We start from the raw sequence: 23,406 nt of genomic DNA on the forward strand, positions 1-23,406 counted from the left end.
GTCATCCCCGAAATGACCGCATGTCAGCGAATCTGCCGCTTCCACTTTCCAGCATCACTTCGGTTTCCAGGATGACCAGCGTCACTCCTAGCGACGGTAGCCTAATGGCGATGATAGTTGTAGTAACCCATCCTTCCCCGTATCGCAATCATCGGCAAGAGTGTACATAAGTCAGCAAAAACAAGACACAGTGAACTCACACATGCCATAGACTATTCTACGGTCCCTTGTCTCAGTGAAACGCGATATCTGCGTGTCATAGTTGACATGTCGAGATCCCATACACCGCAGAACCTTCCAGCTCACAAGCATTCATGATGTACCCGCAGAACATTCGAGAAAAGAACCAAAGTCTAACGCGCAAATAAGACACCCATACCCACCATCAAGATTCTCGCAAAACCGACCAAATCCATGCACCGACCCCCGTCTTCTCACCACCAAGCAATCCACCACCGTGATCCGGACAAACACATCGCACAAACACTATAAAACTCTATCGCGCCTCTGATTTCAAAGCCCCAAGATCCGTAAGCAATGTAGATCCGTCCCCACCCCTCTACAGGCAACATCGGAGGAGGAGGAACGGACCGAAAACGTTTTGTAGATCTCTTGGTATGGCTTGTATACATATCCCGGGAAAGGGAAGAAGTGAGCGAAACACCTCACGTGTAAGCCGCGTGGTGGCTGATCAGCGCGATCTTCGGCTCTTGTGTAGACCATGTTGCGGGCTGTAGCAAAGGCTATTCCTTTGACAGTTTCTATCTTTATCGTGTAGAGCACGGCCGCGGCGATTGGCAACTCCGTGTTGATGGAAATAGCAGTGTCGCAAACGCTATCGGCATGGTAAAACTGGTAAGACAAGATAACGTAGCTTTGTGGTGTTTGCCCCTTGGGAGCACCTAGACATTGGGTATTAATACACAGTGATATGACTGATCTTAAGATCGGGGTAGACCAGATGTTACAATGGATGTATTCATGATGATGAAACTATGGAGAGAAAAATACAAGATCGCTCATTGGTATCGCTAAAAGTACTACAAAAGTTCTCGAGAAAGAAAGAAACAGACTGCCAATGAGCAGAGTCATTGGGCCATTGGCTCAAGCACACCGGGTGTGACGTTGAACTGCGCGGATGCGCGGCTCGATAAGCTTGGTAAGACATGCTGACCCCGCATCACGTCGACGGTTGACTGCAGCACTGTCGTGAAACACGTTGTCTTAGCCAAGACAGACGTTTTGTGTGGCGGCTGCGTACCACCCGCAGGATGATCCCGGTCTTGGACGCGCGTAGGATTCTACACAGATAGATGACGAGATTCAACATAGAGTTGAGTCGTATGCTTGCAGCTGCGATGCAGACACCGGTGCACACTGCGGGGCAGCGATGATTGGCTCGATGCGGGAACGACTGTGACGGAATTCCCTTCAGGAAGAGACAGGAAGTCCGCTCGCCATACGGAAGAGTTCGAAAGCAAGGCCTGGTGTTTCTCGCACGGCCATCTCCACGTCCGTTCGCAGCGACAGGCTGGGATTGGCACGGAAGGTCTGGATGATGACGTCTCGCAGACCACGGTCAGTGTGGTAGGTAGACTCGTACGCCTCTTGACAGGCCTCTGGGAAGTCGGCACTGCTAAGGTGCAGGTCAACCTCCTCTGCAAATTTGCTACGCGCAAGCGCTTTCAAGCCTGCAATGCCGTACCTGCCATAAACCGTTAGCAAGCAAGTTCCAAAGTAGGTGTGATGAAAGACGGGTGCATGATTGGAGAGATAGTAGTAGCACGCTGACGCGGACTGTTTCGAAGATGCAGCCATGAAGGCCCAAGGACCATAGTAGGTAATTGGCGCATCTTGAAATCGTACACAAGAAAAACAGACGAAAGGGCTGTGTATGCAAAGGTACAGTGGGGTGTGCAGCGCGGGGTGCGATTGGCGAGGTAGAGTGCCGGTGACGCATATGGCGGAGTTTGTCGGCGTTTCAACCGCCGTGCCACGCGCTGCACACCCCAGTCATGGGAGGTAGAGCTGCAAGCGCAGATGAAGCAACCCCGCAAATCGCGGCGCGCATTCAGGCAAAACGTAGAAAAGTAAACAATGACGAGAGAATGGTAGTACTTACTTCTCAGCAATGGCGTAGACCTTGGCATGTGTGATGAGATGTGTCGTCTCAATGTCGAACTCGGTCTCTGATTGCTCGCTTTCCAAATCATCATCCTCGAAGAACTGATCGGCCATCGGCGTGTCGGGCAGCTTAGAGGATGCATCGATGCTTTGAAACATGGGCTCGTCGGCGGGAGGAGTCAGCGGCATTGAGTTGTTGGTTGCTGCCATAAGTGCAAGGAGCGGGTCTTCGACTTGGACCAGGTTCAGCTTCTTTGGGGGGCTTCTCCTCTTGGTAATCGATGATCGTAGAGAGGTAGGTCGGTTCGATCGTTGTGAGGATCGGCGCGAGAGTGACTTCTTGGTGAGGTAGTCCATGTGGTAGAAGTCTAGAAAGATTTAGCACAGTCTAGGGTCCCATCGCCTCATGCAATACGTACAGTGCACCATGTGGTCAACAGCTTCTGCGTCATCTTCGCTCAGGTCAACCACTCCGGTTTCTGCTTCCCTGAAGCCATTGCGGCAGGCTCCCTCGAAAAAAGTAGATCTTGTTGCGAGGAGTATACGGTGTACTGGGTATCTTTTGGCACCACAAACGATGGTCAGATCTGAGTATTGTCCGCATGCAAACAGTCTAACAGACTTAGCTGGGTTGGGGGGACAGAAGGATGTAACTTACGAGGCCAGAGCCGACTTGAGCTCGATCATTGGTGCGTCCATTGTGTGGAGGTGTTGTGTGAGAGTCAAGGTAAGAGTGTAAGGAGGTTCTTGCTGATACTCGAAAGGTTTGGTGGGCGGAGGAAGGCTTCTTGAGGCAGATGCTCGTAGGACCCTGCCGTTAAAAACAAAAGGACAACGGCCACAGGTGTGACGATTTCGTCCTTACGCAAGAACGCGTAGGGGTACGTAGGGTTCGGGCGCTGATCACGGAGGCGCCGCGCGAATCCGAGAGACTGGATAGGCTGAGTCAAGGGTACCGAGATCGCCGGAAACAGGCAATTTTATGCTGTTGGCGATTCAGATGATTGTATGTATGGCGAGATTGCTGATTGCTTAATGCTTGTATAGAGTGTAGTTGCGTATTGCAGATCGAGGTGAAAGCGGAGTGTAAGGCAAGAAGGGAGGGCTACTGGCGCTCTTGTAGGCATGCAGCCGTCTCCAGCCATGGCACGCTGGCGTCAGTCCTGGACGGCGCATTCAAATTCAGTGACATGGGCGGTTGCATGGACCGCATCTAGGCAAGTCACAGGGTATCCCCTCGCTCGCAGGCATCGCAAGATTTGAGCTGACACGCATCGCTTCGTCCAGAGAATTCAGTGGCTTGGCGCAAGTGTAGCGCGGGCTGGGCTAGAACAAACAGGGCGGTCTTCTGCAAGCGCATCGTGGAAAGGCAGGGTAAGCAATGTCACGCGAAGAGCTAAGGCTCTAGTGGCTGCAGCACAATGCCGAACGCGAGCCATGGTGGATGCGAGGCGCAGGGCATGTCAACTAAGCGGCAAAGCAGAGCAGCTAGAGTCAACTGACCAGGGAAGTCCGGGAGACGAGGGAAATCATTTGCCCTGCGCATGAAAGGCTACCGTTGGTACTGACGGACTCCAGACGGTCGGCGAAACGCGAAGGCCGCGCTCCGTTATGGGGACGGGCGGCCAAGAGGCGGGGCGGAGGATTCCGTCCAGGATGTGTGGGGAGCAGGCTGCGATGGCATGGGAAACCTCAAGCCGGTGTTGCACCACGACCGAACGACCAAGACTTTGACGTTTGGCAGGAAATCTGGTGGGGGAGGTTCTGGGCCCACCGCCGGCGATCCGTGCTTCTTTGGGACGCCACGACGCGTACCAGAGAGTGCGATGCGGGATCACGAACGAATGTTGTGCTTCTCCTAGGAAACTGTAAATGTTGCTACATATCCTCGTCTCAACATGCCTTTAGAAAAGTATGCTCGGTCAAGATGCCCTACCCCGGTTTCAAAAGCCGACATGTCTCCGATGGGAGATGTTTGCATGCGTAGAATGACAGATGACAGTTAATGCGTTGCTGCGACCACAACGATTTCGTACTGGAACGAGCAATTGGGAATCATCGTGGCCAGAGTGTATGGAAGCGCATACGAGAAGGTTGGTGGTGTGGAACGAGCTGTCTGGCCAGACGCTACGTGGACGCCGAAAGCTGAGACTCAGCCTTCCGTGACAGCAACACGGAAGCGACATTGGCCGCGACCACGTACCAGACCGATGGAAGGGTATCTAAGATCGTGATGAGATGAACGTTAAGCTAGATGCGTATGACCAGACATGCCCAGGTGCGGAAGCTGAAGCTGGCGCTATTGGCTTCGTAGAGCACCTGGGCAGGTGCTCAGCCGCAAGCCACTCGTACGAGTACCTGAGGCCAAGTGACACGTGAGATGCCGATGACTGTCCGTGTGTAAAAAGGAAAGAAAGCCATGGAGAGTATCGTCAAGAATGGAAATGGTGTTGTGTTGGAAAGTGAAGAAGTCGCAATGGGCATGGCAGGAGCAATGGAGCACGCGAGGCTGACATAATGGGAAAGTGACATGGGTGCTTCGGTTGTCTCGCGAAAGGCTGACGTCGACAATCACCGAGCTCTGGGACAGGCAACTCGCTGTACACACGCACAACGTCAGACAGTCGCAATTTCGACGACTTCACTCACCTTGAGCTTGATGTGCGCGTCTCTCACTGCGACATAGACTTTATTTCCTTCTCCCTTCTATTGCTAAGCCAACCACCACCACCAGCCAGCAACCCCGCCCTGGCCCAACCATGGCCGACTTCAAGTTATCAGCCACTCTGCGCGGCCACGAAGACGATGTACGTGCAGCTTTCTCTATAACTACAGGTAAACTACTAGACTGTGCAGAGCAATGACTAACATGATCAACAGGTCCGCAGCGTAGCATTCCCATCTCCCTCGTCCATTGTCTCTGCGTCGCGAGACTTCACAGTACGCGTCTGGGCACAGCAGTCACAAAGCCCACCGATATGGGACAGCACCATCAAGACGCACGGCAAAGAGTTCGTCAACTCCCTCGCTATCGTTCCACCCTCGTCCTCTTTCCCCGAAGGCCTGGTCGTATCGGGCGGCAAAGACCAAATCATCGACGTACGGCGACCCAGCAAGAACCTCGACGACGACGCCGACGCTCTTCTAATCGGACATGGCAACAATGTGTGCGCGCTGGATGTCAGCGAGGACGGCAAATACATTGTCAGCGGCAGCTGGGACATGGAGGCACGGCTGTGGGAAGTAGGCAAGTGGGGCGAATCTACAGTGCTGCAGGGACACTCTGCCTCTGTATGGGCCGTCCTCGCCTACGACAGCGACACCATCATCACCGGCTGCGCAGACAACCAAATCCGCATATTCCACACCTCAGGCTCCACGTCCCCGGTGCGGTCAATACAAGCACCTGAAGTCGTGCGCGCTCTCTGCCGATTGCCTCCGGATCATCCCTCAGGTGCCCAGTTCGCTTCCGCGGGCAACGACGCCGTCATCCGGTTATGGACACTCAACGGACAACAGGTGGCTGAGCTGCACGGCCACGAGAACTTCATCTATTCCCTTGCCGTTCTTCCCAATGGCGGCCTGGTGAGTGCCGGCGAAGACCGGACGGTGCGCATATGGGAAAACAACCAGTGCATCCAGACCATCACCCACCCAGCTATCTCCGTATGGACAGTAGCTGTATGCGGCGAGAACGGCGATATTGTCACTGGTGCGAGCGATAAGCTTGCGCGCGTCTTTACCCGTGACCAGTCCCGCTACGCTGCAGAAGCCGAGATCCAGCAATTCAACGACGACGTCAAGGGCTCTTCGATACCACAGCAAACCGTGGGAGACATCAACAAGGAGCAATTGCCCGGCCCTGAGTTCCTTACACAACGTTCCGGCACCAAGGAGGGCCAGGTCCAGATGATCAAGGAGATGAACGGCAACGTGTCCGCATACCAGTGGTCTGCAGCCGCCAATCAGTGGGTAAATGTTGGCACTGTTGTCGACTCGGCGGGCAGCGGCGGACGCAAGATCTCGCACGCTGGCAAAGAGTATGACTACGTCTTCGACGTCGATATCGAAGATGGCAAGCCTCCGCTGAAGCTACCCTACAACCTCAACCAGAACCACTACGAAGCTGCGCGCAAGTTCATCGAAGACAACGAGCTGCCGCTCACGTACCTCGACCAAGTCGCCAACTTCATTATTCAGAACACACAGGGTGCCACGCTAGGTCAGAGTAGTGCGCAGGGAACGGACCCGTGGGGCTCAGAAGCACGGTATCGGCCCGGCGACGCCAATCAAGTCGCGACCCAACCTCCACCCGCACCTCCGGCCGCTAAGATACTCCCGCAAAAGGATTACCTGCCCATCACGACAGGAAACCACAAGATCATTTTCAAGAAACTTACCGAGTTCAACGAGGCCCTTGTGGCCGATGGGCAGAAGGACATCTCGCTGAATCCGCCCGACGTGGAGCAGCTGAATGCGACCGTCACGGCATTGGAGCAGGGAAATGGCAAGGGCATTGACATTACAGGCGTGGAGCTCCTTGTCAAAGCCGCAACACAATGGCCGGCAGAGAAGCGTCTGCCCGCCTTAGATTTGCTACGGCTTGTCCTTGCCTTCGAGGAACCGGCAGCCTTCCTAGTGTCGCCTGAGCAAAGTCTGTTACCAAACCTTATCGAATCAGGGGTTTTCACGGAATCCTCACCGCCCAACAACACAATGATGGCTATACGGTGTCTCAGCAATCTGCTCCAAACAGAAAAGGGACGATTACTTGCCAGCACAGAGTTTGACAACATCCATCCACTGGTCTCACCCTTCTTAGGATCGACGAACCGAAACTTGATCATCGCGCTCACTACACTCTACATCAATTACTCAGTACTACTCAATTCCGAGAACAACGCGGACCGTGCGCTTTCTTTGCTCGACGATCTATCCAAGATTCTTACAACAGCTACCGATTCCGAGGCTGTATATCGCGCGCTTGTGGCTACCGGCACTTTGCTTTGCTTAGGTCCAGACTTCTGCGAGGCTGGTAGGGACATTCTACAGATAGGCGATGCCATCACCCGCGCCGAGCAAAAGGTCAAGGAACCGCGCATACGGAACGTCGTCGCTGAGATTCGGCAGAGACTGCAAGGCTAGATGGCTGCGGTGGCTGCACCTTATTTATGAGGAAAACCCTGAACAGGTCTAGGGCCTACATCGACGCTAGGTTACCTATCTTGTAGACTTTTAGGTTAATGTAGGCTGCAGGCCTGTTCGGTTTCTTTCTTGGTCGACGTGGCTGGACAACAGATCAACCTTCCGATGCGCTGAACCAAGGTACATAACACACGGAGGATTAGCGTTTCTTGACAAGAAGTGGCAGAGGAAGAAGAGGCTTTGAGGCTCGATTCTTGCGCATACAAGGCATGATTGGACAGCGATATCAGCCTAGCAAGTTCGAATGCATTGATAGACAGATAATTCATATAAACACGTTCAATCACGCGTGGGTCGAATGCAGTCCAACACCATCGTACCCGCGCATTTCCCCGGATCGTCGTGCCTAAGGGCCTAGATTGGCATGCAGCCATCCGCGACGTCAACCTGCGTTTCTTCCTTCTACTTCATGCAAGTCAATTTAGTTCTTGCAGTAACTTTCCCCGCAATTGACATTTCAGCAATTGCGACCATGCGAACATTTCCGTTTTTCGCACATACACTACATCCGCATCAATGCCGCAAGATCGTCGTTCGTGACCGCCGTTATAGGTTTTGTTTTTTGCATTCTTCTTTCAAAAAGACCATGCACTACGTTTGCGATCGACCTGCAGCTGCATTGAACTGGCTATGCGTTCTTCCTTCCCTTGAGGGGTTTGAAGTGCTCGAGCAGGCATGTGCCCTGTACCTTCCCACACCGTTAGTGATCCTCTTCGCTAAACTGCCGGCGGACTACTATGTGTTCGCCAAACGCTCGTCGTGAGATGAGGAATTGGCAATAGAACGCGGCACAATAGAATGACGAGGTCGACGTCATTTCCCAAACGACTCAGATGGAGCCGTCGTCTCCACTCATAATCGATTCATCTAGCCGTGGCTAATCTGTTAAGTTCATGAGGCAAATGACGGCGTGGCACTTGCCATCATGCGGCCTGTCCTCGGTGAAAAGAGAACAGGACTCACTGACTTGGATCTCCGTCACTTTCGCACCAGGTGACGGAAGCCATGGCATTTGAACACGTGTGCGAGGCTGGGTGCTAGTTCTGCGTTTGGCCGATGGCCATGGTTCAGTGAGGGAGTGAGCGTTTGGGCGAGTGCACAGGCTGCTGTCGGCATGTCGGTGTTTGCGAAAGGCCGACTTGTAACAGTGTGATGCTTGCCAAGTATTGTGTTGCGCGGCCGAAGTGACGAAGGAGAAGGACCCAGAGTTTGGAGGAGCGGTGTGACTATGGGGAGGTGGGTGAATAAATGCGTATGCAGTACTACCACGGGTGGTGTGGTGGTTCGAAATGCAGTGCAAGGTGGGTGTGTATGCATGCGCACGGTCGGAGATGTGAAGATGACGCTAGTATTGATCGAGACTAGGGCAAACCCATGGGTTGTGTTGAAAGGGTATCTGAGGAAGGAATCTCCTACCACAGTATGCGACTACATCTGTCCGGGCGCCCAGCTCCAAAAAGGAAGTCTGTCTTTACATATGCGTCTACACTTCGAATGGAACAATGCTACGACGTCAAAATACGCTCTGACGCTTAGATATCGCTGACGTCAAGACATTCATCGGAGGAGGTAATGGAGGCATCATTGTTGGATCGTGCCTTGAGCGAACCGAGTAAAGCGTAGAAATGCAGGAACAAAACGGTTCAATTGACGTCAGTTTTGATCGCATTCATACTTACATCTGGGAACTGCATACGAATTCCAACCTCCACCAAATCTCCAACTCTACGCCAGCATCAAGTAGCCATTCAACTTCACAACCACATCCAAAACTCTTGAAACCTCGCAAACCTCAATAGACACTCCCTCAAGATGTCAGGCAAGAACCAACAAGGAAAGATGGACGTCACTCAAAAGAACGGCACGTCAAGTCATCTCTACACTTCCATCATGATCAACTAGCTAACACAGCACAGTCCTCAACGCACCCCTCCACAAGCACTCCGCCGAGTCCAAAACCCCCTCGAACCTCCCCTCCACCATCAACGCCGGAATGTGCACAAGCAGCAACCCCATCGCCGCCATCCTCACCAACAGCTTCCTAGACTTCAGCACCTCAAACGGTACCGACCTGCGAAAAGCTGGTGTAGGCCCAGGACAAAGATATTGCCTCGAAGCTTCGTCGTGGAAGAGCGCTGCGGATAAGGGCATTGGTGAGGTGCCTAAGGTCAAGTTGGAGTCGACGCATGAGAGTGCGTTGAAGAGTGTGGGGTTGGATACGCTGAAGAAGTGGGCGGCTGAGCAGGAGAATCAGGGGCAGGTTATTCGGCCTGGGCAGGGTAAGGGGGGTTTTGTTAGGGAGAGTGATCAGATTGGTGGGAAGGAGCCTAGGGCGTGAGGTTCATGTCTGAGTCGTTGGTGAAGAAGATGGCTGGGGTGAGGAGATGGTATTGTACGATAATAATGGAGAAGAGCCAGAAAAGACAGATCCCGAAAGCGCTCTCCCAATCACATGGCCGTCTATTTCTACCAATAACCGCCTTCTCGTCACTTAGCAAGATCTTCCGAACAACTAGTCCCGAACGCGTGAGGAATGTGGTGTATTGGTTTTGTTATCCTACTTATCTCAACGTGCGGGGTCGTGAAGATAGATTATACGTTGAAGCCTATAAGGTCTTCAATTTCCATATTGGCATAGACTTGTAATCCACTGACCCCTACGGTAACCTGCTTTACTTTATGCGCCAAGTCAGGGCGCGATAGGATTGTTCTTACGAAGCTCGCAATAGGGAACACGATCATCGTGGTGTTTGGCTTCTCGATCCAGACCAATTTGTAGAGCACTTCTTCGACGACAGGGTGGATGGTCTTCGATACACGCGCTAAAGAAGCTTGGCTGCTGGTGTCGATGCGATTGATGATAAGAAGCTTGAGCTCGTTGGGTAAAATCTCGAAGCGCGAAAGGCCTGGAGGATACATGGTGTGGAGAGTTTGCAGTGTGCGTTTTGGTGGATGAGCGCGGAGCTACACGATCAGTTGACACGAACGGGGTCGACTAAAGAAGCAGCGGCTGATTAAACATTTGCACGTCACACACCAAGTGAAAGTAATGGAAGGCAACGCTGGTCGCACAATGATCGGTACGTGCACCAGTGAGGAGCACCCAGGCTCCAGCACTAACGAATGGGCTCTCGCCCAGGCGAGATAAACGCATCAGGAGTAACGCATAATACCTCTCATCGACTCCATCCGCTTCGCCATTCGATACCAAAACACCAAACTCTGGCAACAAGACTTCGTTAATGATGCCAAACCTCAAGGGTCTACCATCCGAGCTCCTGCTTTCCGTTGCCCGTTACCTTCCCCAGTCCAATCTTTACAGTCTAGCATCGACATGCCAAAAGCTCTCAAGCACCGCAGAAGACATACTCTACAATGCACCCGTGATAGGAAGGCCCTACAGCGAGGAGTATCAAAACCCCATCGCCATGAGAAATCGCGTTTTCACATTTGCTCAAACACTGCTTCATCACCCTCAGTTGGCTCCGAAAGTCCGTCTGTTATCAGTATCAGCATCCAAGGACGGTGCTGAACTCGTCGTTCATCCCGACGCTATGAGTTGTGCTGCCGGCTGTCTTCGAGAGATCGGCCTTCATAGTGCTCCCTGGGCCAATCGCGTTGGGGATTGGATGCGCCGGTTGGAAGCAGGCGATGGCGTAGCGTGGACAGGACTCATACTCACAATCGTCCCGAAGTTACGAAACCTGACGATTGAAATCCTATCCGACATTGGCTTTACTACCGCTTCCACTTATGATAGCTACTATCGCTACCGTTGCCAACCCCTGGAAGGGCTCTTCGGATACCTTGAGGAGACGTCCGACTCGGCGGCTCTTCTACCACTCGATCTCACCGCCATTCCTGGATTGTGTCGCTTACAGACTCTGTATTATCTCGGTTACGATATAGCATCGAGCTGGATTTTCTTACCGAAACTGCAGACCCTCAAGATATCACACGAGTGCCGCTGTCCTGATCTCAAACGAGCGCAGACCCAGAACGAAATACCATCGCCCGGTATTAATGTGCAGAACATTGTATTGGAAGTCTCTACTTTATTGCTAAGCCCAAATACTATCGACTCGTGTCGGGCACTCGAAGACTGCTTTGTTTCCTCCAATCTATATCCCAGCTTGCGCGAAGTCAAGCTATACCTCAACAACCAGTGGTACAACCCAGACTACAGCTTTGCAGAAGATGACGAGGAGTCGGATCGCTACCACGAGAATATTAACATAATCGGAACACCGGGAGAAGGCCACGCAGACGTGGTACTAAAGCGGATAAGCTCACTATCACAAACTCTAACCAGGTTGTGGATTGATGTATATAAAGACCTTGACTCGAGCTTTCTGCATTACGTCAGCCCATTCTCTAGCTTCTGTGCTTTCCAAGCGCTGACCCTGCTATCTCTTCCGCAAATGCTACTTCTCGGCGCTGACTTTGGTGTCCTGGGGCAGCAGCATCAATCCGTCCCTATACACCAGTTGCTCCCTCGCTCGCTCGAATATCTCACAATTACGGCGCCTTTTGTCTCGGTGGTCGACTGGCTCGAGCAATTGCGCTACCAAGGTCAATTCAACACACGACTCAAGACCGTTGAACTGGTTTGCTCAGACTTCCGAGGTGATTCCTATCCGGCAGTTTGGTCACATCGATGTCTGGGCGGAAGAGGCCGAGACATGGTTCGTTATCCCGGTTCACTGGAGCAATGGAGATATGAGTCCATGGTGGCCGCAAGGAGCTTGGTCTCATGATTGCGACCCGTACGTGATGCGGGTTCTTAGCTACTTGGACGGGCTGCATGTTGGAGAACAATAGATCATGAGCGAAATTGGTACAGGATTCGGGGGAAGACATTGCTGATAGATCTGCAGCTGGAATTTTAGGAGCTAAAATGGATTATCCAATGCTATGATTTGTTTCCTCTCCGCTTGATTCAACCTACTCACATCATACTAGGCTTGATATGATCGGCTCAAAAGCTGCGATGACCCAGAGAAGACGAGCCAACCACACCTCCCGTATTTCGTACGACTGATACGCGAGGAGATACTCTACGAAAGAGAAAAGTATCGCATCTCCAAGAACCTCGGCTCAAAAGCCTGGCTGCATGTGTAAAACTTCGCTCTGAATCTAGCAATACCACCCACCATCAATCGGCGTAGCAGTTCCAGTCATGAACGACGACGCATCCGAAATGAGGAACTCGATAAGCGGCGGAATCTCCGTTTGATGTGCTTCCCTTCCTAGCGGAAGGAATGAGTAATCGACTGGTGCGCCTCGAATCTCATATGCCTTCCTCAACATGGGGGTATCGACGGGTCCTCTGGACGGATTTAGCGCGTTGATACCTACAAATTGTGTTTCAACATGTCAACTTACGGACAGAAGCAATTGACCCTAATCTTCTTCGGCCCCAACTCTTTCGCTGCGCTTCTCGTCATCCCGACCACCGCATGCTTGGAGGCACAATACGCCAACTGTTTTGGAGCACCAATGATGCCCAGGATACTGGCCGCGTTGACGATCGAGCTTCCCTCATTCATGTGCGGTACCTGAGCGCGCAAACAGTTTCTCAACCCAGTAACATTCACAGCCATGACGAAGTCCCAGTCGTCATCTTCCACCTCCTCGATACCGGCGACGGCGCCTTGTCGGCCAGTTACACCTGCGAGGTTGGCTGCACCGTCAAGCTTTCCGAACTTTTCGACTGTGGCTACGATCCAGCCTTCGACATCGCCACGCTTGCTCACGTCGACGACCTGGGTCATGACTTGCGAACCTGATTTCTGAAGTTCGCACTCGAGCTCTTTCAATGGCTTCTCTTGTACGTCGGCGAGCGAGAGTTTGGCGCCTTTGCTGGCGAACAGGCGGGCGGTTTCGAGGCCCATGCCTGACGCAGCTCCGGTGATGACGATGACTTTGTCCTTCAGAGACATGGTAACTGATTTGTGAGTACTTGCTGGTAGGATGAAATGTTGTAGAAAATTGGTCGGTCGAGAATCGTATACAATGCTCCTTGAACAACGCAACCACAAACGAAAGGAATTGAAGTGACCAGCATAACTGCCGACTATTAAGCATTTTCAGTGGGTAAGCCGACGTACCAAACCTCCGAGCCTATTGGAACCCCTCATAGCGCTTCGGACCGTTCCCACGATGGAGAAAGGAAGTCCTTTTCCGGTATAGCTCTGGAGCGCTTATGTACCTAGCGGTGAGGCGCGGAGGTCATAAATCATAACCCTTACCAATATTCAAGCAACGATGGCCACAGGAACTTCCAGCTTGGAGAAATATTGGCTGTACCGCATTGTTGTAGTACGTTCCGACGTTATAGGATGCGGTGTTTTGTTATAGCTGTTGTACTTGTGCGAGAGTTTGGTCGGTAGTGTAGCTAGTGGCGGGGCGTAGTGTCCATGACTCGACGCGCGGCGATCTCGGAAGGGCCGTTCCCTTCTGACCCTTCGGATCTCATCCTAGCAGGATTTGTTTCTGCGAGTGTATCTAAGCAAGGGGGGGAAGGGCACTTGAGTATATCTCTTCGTCGTATCTTCGTCATGCCCACAGGTTGAGCTGGGTGACAACAACCTCGGAAGGCTTCAAAGGCGTTCGAATACGAAAAGTCTATCAGATAGACTCGTTCTAGTTTTGCGATAATGGGGTAGTTCCACCCTCAAATGAAGATTGACGTAACCATCCATCCATGCAGATTCTACAGCGTAAAGTCCGTGACGCTGAGGCATTGATCAACGATTTCGCGATGATGGAATGGCTGAGCAGCAAGCGGCACATTCCTGACCACCAACTTCACGTAACGAACTTGACGGGTTGCGACATTGAACTGACAGGTCGCTATATCTTCTCAAGACACATCACAGCATCTTCGCAACCTTCGAAAATGAGTGATCCATGATGCGAACTTCGAATACTGCAAAGATGAAGTACTACGCTGGCGTAGCATTCTTTTCGTTGCTCGTCGGAAGCGCAGGAGGAAATAAGGGCGCAAGTTAGTGCCATCTAGAAGACCAATGCGTGATGCTGAACTGACTTACCAGCGAGCAAACCACCAACCTGGGTAACATACAGCCCACCACCAGTATCAAGCATCGCCACGGCGACCTCATCGGCTACGACTCCAACGCAAGTGCCGACTCCAACTTCCCCGACTGTCCTCACCAGCTCTTCGTCAGCCTGGTCAAACAGTACTTCCACTGCCTCCTCGACCCTCATCTCTATGTCCAATGTAGTCAGCACATCAACATCTTTTCCTAGTACTACCTTGGCGACCTTACCCTCTCCCACCCCGAGTCCCACTTCAGGTCCTCAACCGTACACCTTCTCAATCGAGATAAGTAACCAACGCCAACACGTCGGCCAATGGTACGGTCGCTATATATCCGAAGGCCTGATCGATACGCTCAAGAACCGCTGCGACGACGATAAAACTGGCGCTAATACCTGCAAAACTAAGAAGGACAAATTTGATAACATAGAGTACTCGGACAAAGATGGTTTCGTGGACAAGAAAACAAACTTCGTTGAAGTCAATGTTGAGAGTGACTACATCCCCGGTAAAGACGAAGGAGGGGTCAAGTACAACGGAAAGTCGCTACAGAAGGCCTTCATCGCTCAGATCGCAGATACCTTCCAGAAGAGTGGCGAGGATGAGAAGAATTGTTACAAGTTTGACCAGGAGTCTACGATCTGCCCCGGCTGCAACCCGAAATTTTGCCTTTCCTTTAATGCGAGGAAGAAGATATTGAGGTGGTGTAACGCGCCCGAGTATGTTCGAGTGAGCGTCAAGGACGGAGAAGGGAAAGAAGTCGCACATATGAAGGTCGTGCTCAAGTTCACGGGTATAACAGACCAGGGGAAATTCGATTGCATGGCGATTCGAGAGACTGTTGAGAAAAGCGCGCGAGACAACCGGTTAAAGGACGTCAAAGACGCGATTGATGGGAAGGAAGTCGTGGCGAACGTGAGTTGCTCGGGAGAGGAGGTAACGGGGACTTGTCCCAATGAAGAATGCTTGTATCAGTTGGGGCCGTGTTTTAAGTAGCTTACATATATTGAGGTATTATATATCGACTAGCAATGTTTCAACAATTTGCGTCGCACCGTGAGTCGTGAGGTGTGTGGTGTCGGTGGGAGCATTTGGTGAGGAGGCGTCGCTGGCGTTGCATGACCATGACGCAGCACCTCCGCCGGACTCCCGAGATATAATTTCCGTGGGGCACTTTCGCCCACCACGGCATGCAATACGCGCCTGTCATACGTCCCACAGCCTTATCCATCACAGTCACACGTTCTTCTCGTTTTCACTATTACACTCGCGCATTCGAATCTTTCAAAATAGGACGCAAACATAAAGCGCACCGCCAACAGGCGCAACAGAACAAGCCGTGGCGCAACGCTGAAAAAGGTCGAAAGAGCAAAGGCAAAAGAGGCAGGATGGGGCAGGACGAGTCACGGGTTGTAGACCCAAATGCGCCACCTCAGACCTTATCGGCGCGTACCTTGGAGGCTCTTGCGCAATACATCAAGGATGGGCGTGCGAAGAAAATTGTCGTCATGGTGAGTTCCAGCGCGTTGGCATGGTTAGGCGCGTGCTGACATTGGGAAGACAGGCGCGGGCATAAGCACTTCAGCCGGCATACCAGACTTCAGATCACCTGAAACCGGCCTATATGCCAATCTCGCTCGCCTGAACCTGCCATACCCCGAAGCCGTCTTCGACATCGATTTCTTCCGCAAGACGCCCGAGCCGTTCTACTCTCTCGCCCAAGAACTATACCCCGGGAAGTTCAGGCCGACGATAACACATTCCTTCATAAGCTTGCTCTACCAGAAAGGGCTGCTACTGAAGCTCTTCACTCAGAACATCGACTGTCTAGAGCGTGAGGCTGGAGTCCCCGGTGACAAGATAATAGAGGCGCATGGCAGTTTCGCGACGTGAGTAGGCGCTTCTCTACATGCTTCAAGCAATACTGATTCGGTACAGGCAATGTTGCATCGACTGCAAGAAGTCGTACCCAAAGGAGCGCATGAACGAAGCCATCCAGAACAAATCGGTGCCTCGCTGCGTCGATTCGTTATGCGACGGACTCGTCAAGCCTGAAATCGTCTTCTTCGGAGAGCAGTTGCCATCCGCATTCTTCGACAACCGAAGCCTCCCAGCACAAGCCGATCTGTGCATAGTCATGGGCACGTCGCTCAGCGTAGCTCCTTTCTCTTCACTACCGCAACTTTGCGAAGACGAGACCCCGCGTCTGCTGATAAACTCAGAGAGGGTCGGCGATATGGGAACACGGCCAGACGATGTTTTGTTGCTGGAGGATTGCGATAGCGGTGTGAGAAAGTTGGCAGAGGCATGCGGGTGGACAGACGAGCTGGAAGCGCTCTGGGCAACAACCGCGCCTGCTGAGGCACCCGTGGCATCCAAGGAGACAGTCAAGAAGAGCCACGACGAGTTGCTGGAAGACGAGGTCGACAAGCTCACGCGCGACGTGGAAGAGAGTCTGAGGTTGAACCAAGCGGAACATAAATGGCTCGAGAACCATGTCGATAACAAACTGGCAAGGAAACAGGACGATGATCAGGGCAGAGATCATCCTGCGACAGAATTGCAACCAACAGTCGATGCGGCGTCAAGGGCGAGTCCTAGCGAGACGAAAACGGACCCCGGTGGTGGGCTAGGACATGTGTTTCCGCACATGAACAAGCCTTCGCTATAGATGCTGCATAATACGCTTGGATATATGGATATAGATACACGATCTCACGATTATGAATGACGATAGCGTACTATGCGAGTCAACAAGGCGACCCGTTTTGGAAGTCGCGCACTGACACGGCTGCCTAATTCCCTTATATCCGAGTCTGCACCTTCCGTCTTCCTTCACGCCTATACCTCGCCCTCACTCTTTCTCGAAGAAATCAGGATGGCATCAATCACGGAGCTTCCTGCTGAACTACTCGATTCCATACTCGCCGATCTTGGAAGCCGCGCCATCATCAACCTAGCTCAAACATGCAAGGCCCTCCACGCCGTCGCCATACCGGCAGCGTACCACACCATCACCCTCACGTGGGACAACACCTATGTAAAAGAAACTCCTAGAGGATCGCAGCGTGGTATGCAGAGAAGAACTGAGAAAGCGCCTAGAATACAGTCTCTGATCCGCACGCTCACGAAGAAGCCCGATTACATCCAGCTGATCAAGAGACTGGAGTTCTGCGCCAAGGGATGTGTTGAGTACGGCTACTTAGACCTTGTCGACACTATTTTCCCAGACATTGAGTATGATACGAGTGGCAAAGACTGGGAGAATGAGATGTTCAAGGCTCATGTAAAAGAGGAAGGGTTCCAGGCGTGGTTCTGTGGTTGGAAAGAAGAGGCGCAGCAAATGTTGATCGCACTTCTCGTCGGCACGTGCCAAGCGCATCTGGAATCTATGACTATGGAGTGGGGATTCTTATTGAATAACCGGTGGTTTTCTGCTATGATGAAGCATGCCATCATGAGCAAAGCTGCAGCGTCGGAAGCAGATGACGGACAAACATTATGGTTCGCCAAGTTGAAAACTGTGTGCGTTACCTTGGAAGAGACGGAGGGGGCGGCCGCAACGTGGGAGCGTAGTTTCTGGAGCGAGCAAGAGACTCTACTTCTCTTTTTCTATCTGCCGGCGATAGAGTCGCTCGATATTGTTACGTGCTCATTGAGAGGGGGCAACTATGATGACTATGGCGGACTATGGGACGAGGCAGACGGAGTGGACGGCTCATTCGAGTGGCCACTAGAGACACCTCCTCTATCGCAGACACTGACGACTCTCCGTCTTACTCCCTCTTCGATGGATCCTCTCACTATCCAGTACCTGCTCAGGCAGACGCCCAACGTCAAGGTCTTCTACTACGATTGCTGTTTGCATCCAGAGCACCCACCTCTCCGTTTGTCGATCTTGAAGGATACACTACGGCATATACGCGGCACGCTTACCGACCTAACTGTGCGTTACAAGCACTATAACAACGATGGTAGCGGTGACCCCCCAACCAACGCCGCGGAACCTCTAAGAGAGGGTCTAGGCCCACTCCACGATTTCCCCGTTCTCACGACTTTGACTGCGTCATTCCCTGTGCTGTTTGGTATGAATAATACGCCAAATCTAGCGAAACATCTCCCTCCGACGCTCGAAACATTGACAATCACGAATGACCTTTCCGCGTATGAAGCACTCGGATCGCGCCTTGAAGATCTCAACGCCATGGCCATCTTCCGACAGTACCTTGCGGGTCAAATACCAGCCTCTGATGTAGTTACGTCTCATGAGGGTGAACCTTGCAAATGGGTACAAGACCGGGTGCCAGAGTGGAAGGCCGCAACACCGCAGCTAAGGAAATTGACATATGACGTGGGAGCCCAGCTGTTTACGGGGTACTGGCTTGGGACCGAGCCTAGAGAGCAGCTTTTGGGATTGTGCAAGACGCAAGGCATCGAAGGCAATGTGATACCACAGTACGACACCCTAGGTCGACTCGTGCAGTCGGATTAATTCGTTACCGTATGGCATAAGATACTCTAGTAGTTTGTTTTCTGGCGATCATCTGTTCAAAAGATTAGCACACACATCCTACATCATCATGTTCTGGTCTTGTACCAAATATCGAATGCTCCTCCATCAACACAAATAGCAAAACGTATACTCACAATTCGCACCCATAGCTTTCCTAAGCTTCATCGTCACAGCCTCTTCCTCCAAATCCTTCTTGTCCCCTGTCTGGATCTCCACAGCATAGGTTCGGATGACCTGCTTGACCTGCCCACTCTGGAAGCTCATCTTGGCTTTGCGCATCACCTTTGTTTGGGGTCCTATGGACGGCTCAGCGATATCCACATGCAAGTCAGGGACATGACAAACCTTGCCAAACAACAAAAGCAAACTTGACGCGCTCGCTGTACTCGTCGTTTCCTAGCTTCATGCGCACATAGGCGTATGCTGCTTCGTCGTCGCCAAGACTCTCCGTCATCTCGGCAATGTCGCCGCTTCCCGTGCCGGCAAGTTTGAGGTTATCTGAGGTTGCGGATGCATACTGGGGATGGTCAGCCGTCAGATTTCTCATAGTTGCTTACTTCACGCCTTCGATCTCGTCTCGGTGAACAAAACCGTTCGGGCGCATTGTCGGATGTACCTTCAAGATAAGCCACGTGGTCTCGGATTTGTCAGAGCGCACGTCTTCGTATGCTTGCGCGATTTCAGGATCGCTGAGGATATCGGCTGCAGAAGGCATGATGTAGGACAGTTTTTGCTATCGCGGGTTATGCAAAGGCGATAGCAGGGGTGGGACGACTCGGAAGGGGAGTTTTGAGGAAGTTGGGATGGGGATTCAGGGTTCAGCGATGCCGCCGCACTAGCTGGGACTAGTGCGGGGCTAGGCCGTTACAGGAGCCGAGCAGGGCCAATGGGGATGGAGAAGATGTGGGTCTAGAATTTCGAGTTCTGGCAGGCGCGACACCTCCTTTCTGCTCACATCCTCTGTCGATTACGCACGTATCGCGAGACTGATCTGGATTATTGTTGAGACAGTACCGCATTTTACTTTTGGGTGACTTCACGATGTACTCTGTCAACACTTCAACCGCTTTGTGAGACGAGTGTCCTCAACAAATAAAGAAGCGTGGAAGCAGACGCTGCTCACTCCCGTGCTACCAGCAGTCTTGCTAATACACCTCACAATTCTCATTCACTGCATATCCCAGAGGAGGTATGGAACTGAAGAATTTGTAATCCGATACAACTAATACTCTTATCTATGAGCTATCTACACCTGACACTACAGACCAACTCTATTGTCCAGACCTCGGACCTTCGGTCTCGAGAGTGGCACCGGGGAAGTTGATTCCATAGTCGAACATACTCCTGCCCGCCGGCACGCCCTGGCATCCACCGCCTAGATCCTTAAGCGGCTGCAGCGCCGGCCCAAGACGACTGTCAACAGCAGCCAAAGCAGCAGTCAGAGCAGCACCCCCAAGAAGCTTGCTCAAGAAAGACGGGGTATCCGCCTGCACAGCCTGCGCGATGAAGCAGCCCATCTTCTTGGGGTCGTTCAAGTCCTCTGCGAAGTTGATAAAGCCACCAGTGATGTCACCCAGGTTGACGCCCGAGAAACTGTTGACGGCGCCCGTGTTGCCACCGACCTGGCAGTTCAACGGGTACGCGGCACATTGCTGTGCGGTCGAGACACCAATGTCTGCAAGCGTCCATGGGTCGAGCGGGTGGCGCTTGTACCAGTTGTCTGGAATGCGCTCATAGCCATACTTGTACGTCAACGCACCGCTGGCGTCGCGCTTGTAGCTGAAGAAGTCCATGAATACATCTTGCGTCAAGAATCCGCGGGGAGCCTCAGCGCTGTGGTTCGCAAGCAAGTGGTACGCGAACATGTGTGCGCCAAAGGTGAATGCAACACCAGCGTACGCGGGACTGAAGTAGAATGGGTTGGTAGCGATGCTGTGCTTTTTGCGGTTGTTGGAGTGCTCAGCAAGGACGCGGGGCGTGATCAGACCTCCTGCGCGCTGGTTGGAGAGGTCAAAGAGCTCTTGCATGTATTGCGGGTAGGAGCGGCAGTTGGAGTTCATCTCAGGTGCAAGCCAATCGCCACGGGTGATACTGGCATCGCCCTCACTTCTTAGATGGCCGTATGCGCAGATTCCTGTTTCGTTGCCAAGGAGGTCACCAACCAGTGGAGGAAGAGAGCTGGTCTTGTCTGAATGGGGACCGATGCTCCAGCGGCCGGAGATGGGGTCGCCGTTGAAGAAGGCCGTTGCGGTCTCGAGGAAGATGGTGGCTGTCTTATCGAGGCCGAAAGCTTGCCAAAGACCGGTGTTGATGCTTGCTGCATCGACAACACCGTCGCGCTGGATGTAGCCGTGGTTCGCGGCGGCGTTGAGGCCGGCACAAGGACCGCGGATATCTCCTTTGCCTGGGGCGCGCCACTCGTGCTCGCCAGATGTGTTGACGAGTTGGAGGGCAGGGTCGAATTGGTTGAAGAGGGCGTGGTTGGGTGTGCCTGGGTATTCTGGGAATTCGATGATTTGTGGCGTTGTTTGACGCTCTTGGATGCGCTTCTCAGCGACCATACGAGCTATCTCGGGGAAAGCTGAGACCAGCAGAGCTGGCCCGGTAAGGAGCACGAGAGATGTCTTCGCAAACATTGTGTAATGCAGTGATGGAGGGTGAAGAGATGCTGACGATAGTGAGCAGATCTCGTCTATCTTATATTTCTTTGCATCCACGGCTGCAGACTAGCGTAAGTTCCCCACTGTGGAGTTAAGGGTCACTCCCAACGCTCCTCATAGCCGGTGTCTTTGGTCTCGAACGAATTCGAGTATCTTTTCATGGTTGATCCGCTAGTACATGGACTACTTTGTCAGTGTGCAGCCAACAGTCTCGGTGGCGACCATAATCCATTGTCTGGGGTAGTCGAACAACCGTCCCAAGACAGTAATCGCCCACGTCGATCTGCAAGGCTCACATGGCTGGGGTATAGTCGCCAAGACTGGAGCTACGAGCGGCAATGCGCTATTGAAGGACAACGGATGCCATTCCGTGATCAGCAGTATAGTCAGACCCTGAGTTGGCTGCGAAAGAAGTCCAGGAATGACAGAGTGCCCTTCGAGACCCTCTTGTTTGCCTAGTCATGCCGATGTAGCAGTGAAAAGGCCTTAGACAAGGAGGTGCTGGGAATTCGCAGTGTTCTCTTAAGAGGCGACTGGGGATAGATCCGAGTTAGAGTAGCACCACGGCGAGTCATGACTGTTGCGGGGAGTATGAGTGAAGTTGCGAACATCCTCTAGTAGTCCCCTACAGCTTTCGATTTCTCTTGACGTGGACTACATAAGTCTTCTTGACGCGAAATGGACTGGAGGATGCATCATCCGATGGGAAACAATTCAGTGTGCTACGTCGGGTAGTTCCCGCGCGGTGCAGCCCAGCAATGATGGATGTCATCCACGATACACCCCTAGCCAACTTCTTTTTTGTTATTACCGTCCGCTTGTCCGGAGCCTGGAGATGACTTTAGTTCTTTTTTTGATGAAAAAATATTCATTGTTGGCACGCCAAAAGAGGCACTTGGCGGACAGACCCCGTGGAACTCCGCAAACTGCCTGTCAAGATGTGAATAGACTCCAAGACGCAAGTCCGTTTGACCCACTGGCAACATGCGCTATAGACGGAAGGCACCGTGTGAATCTGATCAAGATGACGGAGCGGCGTGGCGTCCAGCGCAAGTGTAGAGATAAGCTCGACGAAATCGTTGTTTAGCGCGACGCTAGCGGAAACTACCCCGGGTCTCGTTCATTCCGTGGTTCAGATCGACCATCAAATTGCCCGGCTGGTGCTTGGGAAGATCCACGACTGGCACTTCTGACATACGAGAACCATGCTATTGGCTAATAGTCCCAGCAACAGCGCCCTGCGCCGGCGACCCTTACATGGCGTCGCCGTCTTCTCCAGATAATCAGTAATTAGTAATCTACTTAGGTAGTTTTCAGGGGAAAGTGTACCGGATAACCCTCAGTTGCCGAACAACTACCGAAGAAGATCTCACCAATCAGTAGTCTTGCTTACTGCTTACCAGTAGCCATGAGTTCATCGTTGAGCTGTCTTGCATCAACCACTCGATAACCAGTCCATTTGGGGAAGTTTGTCGCGTCGCAGTGCAGTCATTTTGGCATTCCCATACGACCGAGTTCCATAGGTAGGGGAGCACTTTCTTCAACCTCGTCTATCCATAGGACGACGAACGTCGCAACATCCGGCAAGAACACGAGACGCAAACTATGCGATGAGGAGGTTCGTCCACATCCATAGCCTGGGCAACTCGATGTGCGCAAGGTCTGCAAGTGCCGTCAGCCTCGCCACCATACCGGCCTCTTACTCTTGGAAGACTCAATCGTCACTACCCACGCATCCTCCACCAATCTCAAATACTACAAAGTGTAAACAGCACTAAGTCTTGGCAAGATGTTCGGTCCCTAATAACAGTCACCCAAAGAGACATCAGCACCAAGCG

The 23,406-nt window shown here is 52.4% G+C and overlaps 8 protein-coding genes across 8 annotated transcripts; 4 read left to right on the forward strand and 4 right to left on the reverse strand.

Annotated features, from left to right (window-relative positions):
- Positions 1–1,431: 1,431 nt before the first annotated feature.
- J4E85_004313 (uncharacterized protein) lies at positions 1,432–2,823 on the reverse strand (the record flags this gene model as incomplete). Its single annotated transcript, XM_051468572.1, has 4 exons — positions 1,432–1,705; positions 2,123–2,492; positions 2,544–2,737; positions 2,783–2,823. 4 exons carry the CDS (start codon positions 2,821–2,823, stop codon positions 1,432–1,434), a joined length of 879 nt encoding a protein of 292 aa, XP_051328164.1.
- A 2,060-nt stretch (positions 2,824–4,883) lies between these two features.
- Positions 4,884–7,269, forward strand: J4E85_004314 (uncharacterized protein; the record flags this gene model as incomplete). Its single annotated transcript, XM_051468573.1, has 2 exons — positions 4,884–4,931; positions 5,005–7,269. The coding sequence occupies 2 exons, from the start codon at positions 4,884–4,886 to the stop codon at positions 7,267–7,269; spliced, it is 2,313 nt and encodes a 770-aa protein (XP_051328165.1).
- A 1,872-nt stretch (positions 7,270–9,141) lies between these two features.
- On the forward strand, positions 9,142–9,667 carry J4E85_004315 (uncharacterized protein; the record flags this gene model as incomplete). Its single annotated transcript, XM_051468574.1, has 2 exons — positions 9,142–9,199; positions 9,246–9,667. 2 exons carry the CDS (start codon positions 9,142–9,144, stop codon positions 9,665–9,667), a joined length of 480 nt encoding a protein of 159 aa, XP_051328166.1.
- Positions 9,668–12,465: 2,798 nt separating this feature from the next.
- Positions 12,466–13,271, reverse strand: J4E85_004316 (uncharacterized protein; the record flags this gene model as incomplete). The annotated part of the gene is made up of 2 exons (XM_051468575.1): positions 12,466–12,658; positions 12,715–13,271. 2 exons carry the CDS (start codon positions 13,269–13,271, stop codon positions 12,466–12,468), a joined length of 750 nt encoding a protein of 249 aa, XP_051328167.1.
- Positions 13,272–14,268: 997 nt separating this feature from the next.
- J4E85_004317 (uncharacterized protein) lies at positions 14,269–17,066 on the forward strand (the record flags this gene model as incomplete). The annotated part of the gene is made up of 6 exons (XM_051468576.1): positions 14,269–14,342; positions 14,430–14,578; positions 14,652–15,310; positions 15,718–15,906; positions 15,956–16,284; positions 16,334–17,066. 6 exons carry the CDS (start codon positions 14,269–14,271, stop codon positions 17,064–17,066), a joined length of 2,133 nt encoding a protein of 710 aa, XP_051328168.1.
- A 207-nt stretch (positions 17,067–17,273) lies between these two features.
- Positions 17,274–18,887, forward strand: J4E85_004318 (uncharacterized protein; the record flags this gene model as incomplete). Its single annotated transcript, XM_051468577.1, has 1 exon — positions 17,274–18,887. One exon carries the CDS (start codon positions 17,274–17,276, stop codon positions 18,885–18,887), a length of 1,614 nt encoding a protein of 537 aa, XP_051328169.1.
- A 26-nt stretch (positions 18,888–18,913) lies between these two features.
- On the reverse strand, positions 18,914–19,623 carry J4E85_004319 (uncharacterized protein; the record flags this gene model as incomplete). Its single annotated transcript, XM_051468578.1, has 4 exons — positions 18,914–18,939; positions 19,043–19,204; positions 19,254–19,425; positions 19,525–19,623. The coding sequence occupies 4 exons, from the start codon at positions 19,621–19,623 to the stop codon at positions 18,914–18,916; spliced, it is 459 nt and encodes a 152-aa protein (XP_051328170.1).
- Positions 19,624–20,179: 556 nt separating this feature from the next.
- J4E85_004320 (uncharacterized protein) lies at positions 20,180–21,544 on the reverse strand (the record flags this gene model as incomplete). Its single annotated transcript, XM_051468579.1, has 1 exon — positions 20,180–21,544. One exon carries the CDS (start codon positions 21,542–21,544, stop codon positions 20,180–20,182), a length of 1,365 nt encoding a protein of 454 aa, XP_051328171.1.
- Positions 21,545–23,406: the final 1,862 nt, after the last annotated feature.

This window comes from Alternaria conjuncta (assembly GCF_024043145.1).
Source record: "Alternaria conjuncta strain BMP 0040 chromosome Unknown scaffold_5, whole genome shotgun sequence".
In the NCBI taxonomy this organism is placed as follows: domain Eukaryota; kingdom Fungi; phylum Ascomycota; class Dothideomycetes; order Pleosporales; family Pleosporaceae; genus Alternaria; species Alternaria conjuncta.